Source organism: Hibiscus syriacus, unplaced genomic scaffold, assembly GCF_006381635.1.
Source record: "Hibiscus syriacus cultivar Baekdansim isolate YM2019G1 unplaced genomic scaffold, ASM638163v2 tig00110890_pilon, whole genome shotgun sequence".
In the NCBI taxonomy this organism is placed as follows: Eukaryota; Viridiplantae; Streptophyta; class Magnoliopsida; order Malvales; family Malvaceae; genus Hibiscus; species Hibiscus syriacus.
The window spans coordinates 11,948,834-11,952,380 of NW_024062900.1; the positions used below are offsets into that span (position 1 = coordinate 11,948,834).

Below are 3,547 nucleotides of genomic sequence, written 5' to 3' on the forward strand. Positions count from 1 at the left end.
ACCAAACGCGCCTTAGGGGAGGCGCTGTGCACCCAACATTAGGGTTTTTTTTTAAGATAGGTGTTAATTTTGACATATTTAGTGAATGGGTGTTTATTATGTAATATTTTAATATTAGGGTAATTTTTCGGTGAAAATGCATTTTTTATGCATATTATTGCATCACATTTAACATTACATAATCTTTATTGCATCACATTTAACATTACATAATCTTTTTCTCACAATGCCAATCATTGCATCTCATATGGTATTCTCATCTTGCCACACAAAGAAGGAAATCAGCGCAAGGTATTTGTTCTTATTAATAACCATGAAGTGCTTACTTAAAAACCATCCCATATTAACATCCACTATTATAAAGACTGAAACCCATGATAGCTATGGATACCAAGGCCAAGAAAACAGACCTTTTAGCGCACAAAGCAAATCTAGAGTGCTTTAAGGATGTCATCAGCACTTGACACGGTAAATTCCCCACCCGATTCGATATTTGCGGCCTTCACCTTGAGGTCCTCGACCAGGAGTGCAAACCTCCTAGAACGAGTGCCAAGCCCTTTATCACCGAGGTCAAGCTCAAGACCAAGGGCATGGGTGTATGTTGCTGAACCATCAGCCAGAAACTTGACATCTTTGTTCTCAAGGTAGGTATTGGCCCATGCCTTCATCACAAAGGGATCATTCACTGCAAATTCAATTCACTTTTAAGTCAGATTAACAGGATTTCAGAATTGCTACAAAGCCAGAAGCTTATAAGTTTCCATACCTTTACAAACACGACAATATCGAATTTCTGAACATAATATACTGAAATAGAGTAATCAACCATCTGGTTTAAATGGTTTTCCATTAACATCATCATTTGAACCAATATCAAACATCCATGGAATAAAGTACCCAGTTTATTTGTTCAGGGACAGACTAGATACTTTTACCAAAATTACACTATCAAATGTTGACCGTCAATCAAGAAACAAATAGAAAAAATAAAAATCATTCGAATTGGAACCACAAAAGAAAATCAAAACAACAGTTTATTTTATAATGTATCATTAATTTCGTAGGGCAAAACAGATGAAAACCCGTTTTAGAACTTATATTGTAGGATTTTTTCGTAAAAGTAATTACAATCAAAAGTAAATAATAAAAAAATAGATCCAGCAGTTTGTTAATGGAAAATTTTGCACATCCTTCAGTTTAATTATTTCACATACAAAGTCAAATTTACATTCTACTTTAAGAAAATTTCATATCATCTTCCATAAATTCTAAAAATCAGACTAATTTGACGACAATTGGAAATTATTTTTTTCAAGTAAAATAGAATAAAACTAATGATTAAAAAAACCAAGAAAATTACCGCTGATGCAAATAATTTCATCAACGCCCTTTGATTTAAGCTCCCCTGCTCTCTCGATGAACCCAGGCACATGCTTCAAGCTGCGTCACACCAAATCAAAAACTCAGAGAAAGATATTCATAAAGACAAAAACAACAGACACCGTTGATTGGAAACAGACAATTAAATACATCAAATAGAAGGAGAGAATCGTTACCTGCAAGTAGGGGTAAAGGCACCGGGAACGCCAAAAATGATGACCTTTTTACCGGCGGCGAGGGAGTGTACGGACACCTTATGGAGCTTATCCTCGGCGTCGAAACAGGAGAGAGTGCCGTCCGGAAGAACATCGCCAACTGCAATTGGAGCCATGTGGAAATGTTTTGTGGGGTACTTGATCTGGGTTTTGATGATATTTGATTGTTTGTACAGTGGGTGAAGCGGAGGGTATTTATTTAGACATAATCAATAAAATAATCTTAACGTTTGACCGTGGTGTTAAATTTGTCCGTATTAATTTTTTTGAAATATTTGACCACTCAATATTTAGTTTTGGGTAAAAACAACCAACAGTTGATGGAAACCGTCAGTTAACTGATGATCAACATCCAATGCTGACGGAATACATACACGTGAAGGAAAAAGTTGACGTGTATGTACATTTTATAGTGATTGATGACGTGGTAGTACCATGTCAGATTTTAAAAAAATTTAAAATTTATTATTTATATTTAATTAATTCTTGCAAATCAGAGAATAACACATGAAATTCACTTTCCCACCAAACTAGAGTACTTACTTGATTACTTAATGAAACAAAACCTATTTAACAGATGATTCAATTTGAACTTAATGAAAAATTGGACTGCTATGGGAGTAGACAGAAACTAAAGCATCCATTAGCTTAGGGTGTTCGGCAAAAAGGACTGAATCTCCATGAAGCACAGGTTTTAGTACTTGCAGCAATAGTTCTGCAAGCATTACCATGTACCACTACTAGAATGGCTAGAGCCTAGATGGAGAAAAGCCTTATCGAGAAGATGAATACACGGTGTCAAAGTCGAAAACATCAAAGCTGTGGAGGAAAACTTACCAAAGGTAACTCCTTGGAGAAAATACGGTATCTAAACTCAGCAGCGAGGTTGAGCGCGAGATTTGGACCGCTTAAGAAACAACGCACGTTCAGAAACATGGTTTCTTTCACTTTCTTCCACTCGGCAACCACGTCATCGTTGTTGTACCACCATTTCAACTGCCATGAGATTCATGCAATGTGTAAAAGCCCAAAATCAAAGTTCTTCTACATTCAGAACATGGTAAGTTGCTAACTACATACCGAGATAGAAACTAATGGAACCGAACTGATAGAGGTTGATGACATTCGAGATGGTCAATGTTAAGTTAGCAGTGAAGTCACAATGGGAGAGGGTGTAGGTTCTTGGGATTATTGCAGAATAACTCTTTAGCCTCTTTCCCATGAAGACAACTTCGAGTTTCGAAGCCTCGAAAATCGCCGGAGGAACCAAGAGCCTTACAGCCTGAAAACTAAGAATGTCAATGTTGATATCCATCTGGTAAATTAAGGGACCTTTAACAAAAATTGAGCAGACTAAACATAATTTGCAGAAAATATCCTTGAAGCAATGCATGTATTTCACATATTCTTGAGCACATTCAATGAATTTGTTCAAACACACACACACAACCTAGATTTTAGATCATGTCTATTTTTTTCCCTACAAACAACATTCTAAGAAAATCCCAACAAACCAAAATCATAGAACATATGATGGCCAAAGGTGCATGAACAAAATTATGCAAATTTTAGAAATACAACCAAAAATGTCATTTTCACAAGCAAATTGCAGCCTAAGAAGAAACCAAACGTCACAGTCTAAATACATTCAATGATCGACAGAGAGATGCTCCAAAAAAATCTCAAATGAACTTATAGTTTATGTATTCTCTACTAATAATTTAATTACACACCTAAATTTCTAATATAAGTTCCTAAATTTGTATTCTCTAACAGAAATTTCTTTGTCCCTATACACATTAACTCAGTGGAAAGAAGAATACCTTATACACAAGGGAATTGTAGGAGGCTCCAAAACTATTGCTAATGGAAGAAAACTGAACTTGAAAAGGCTTGAATTTTCTGTTCTTGACGCCATAGTTTTTCAATGGAACTGAAGGTGAAATGAAAGA

General features: G+C 35.7%; 1 protein-coding gene across 1 annotated transcript; it reads right to left on the bottom strand.

Moving 5' to 3' along the window:
• Positions 1-283: 283 nt before the first annotated feature.
• On the bottom strand, positions 284-1,767 carry LOC120144644 (peroxiredoxin-2-like). Its single transcript, XM_039158673.1, has 3 exons — positions 1,557-1,767; positions 1,361-1,440; positions 284-685 (listed from the first exon to the last, which is right to left on the bottom strand). The coding sequence occupies exons 1-3, from the start codon at positions 1,709-1,711 to the stop codon at positions 432-434; spliced, it is 489 nt and encodes a 162-aa protein (XP_039014604.1). The 5' UTR covers positions 1,712-1,767; the 3' UTR covers positions 284-431.
• Positions 1,768-3,547: the final 1,780 nt, after the last annotated feature.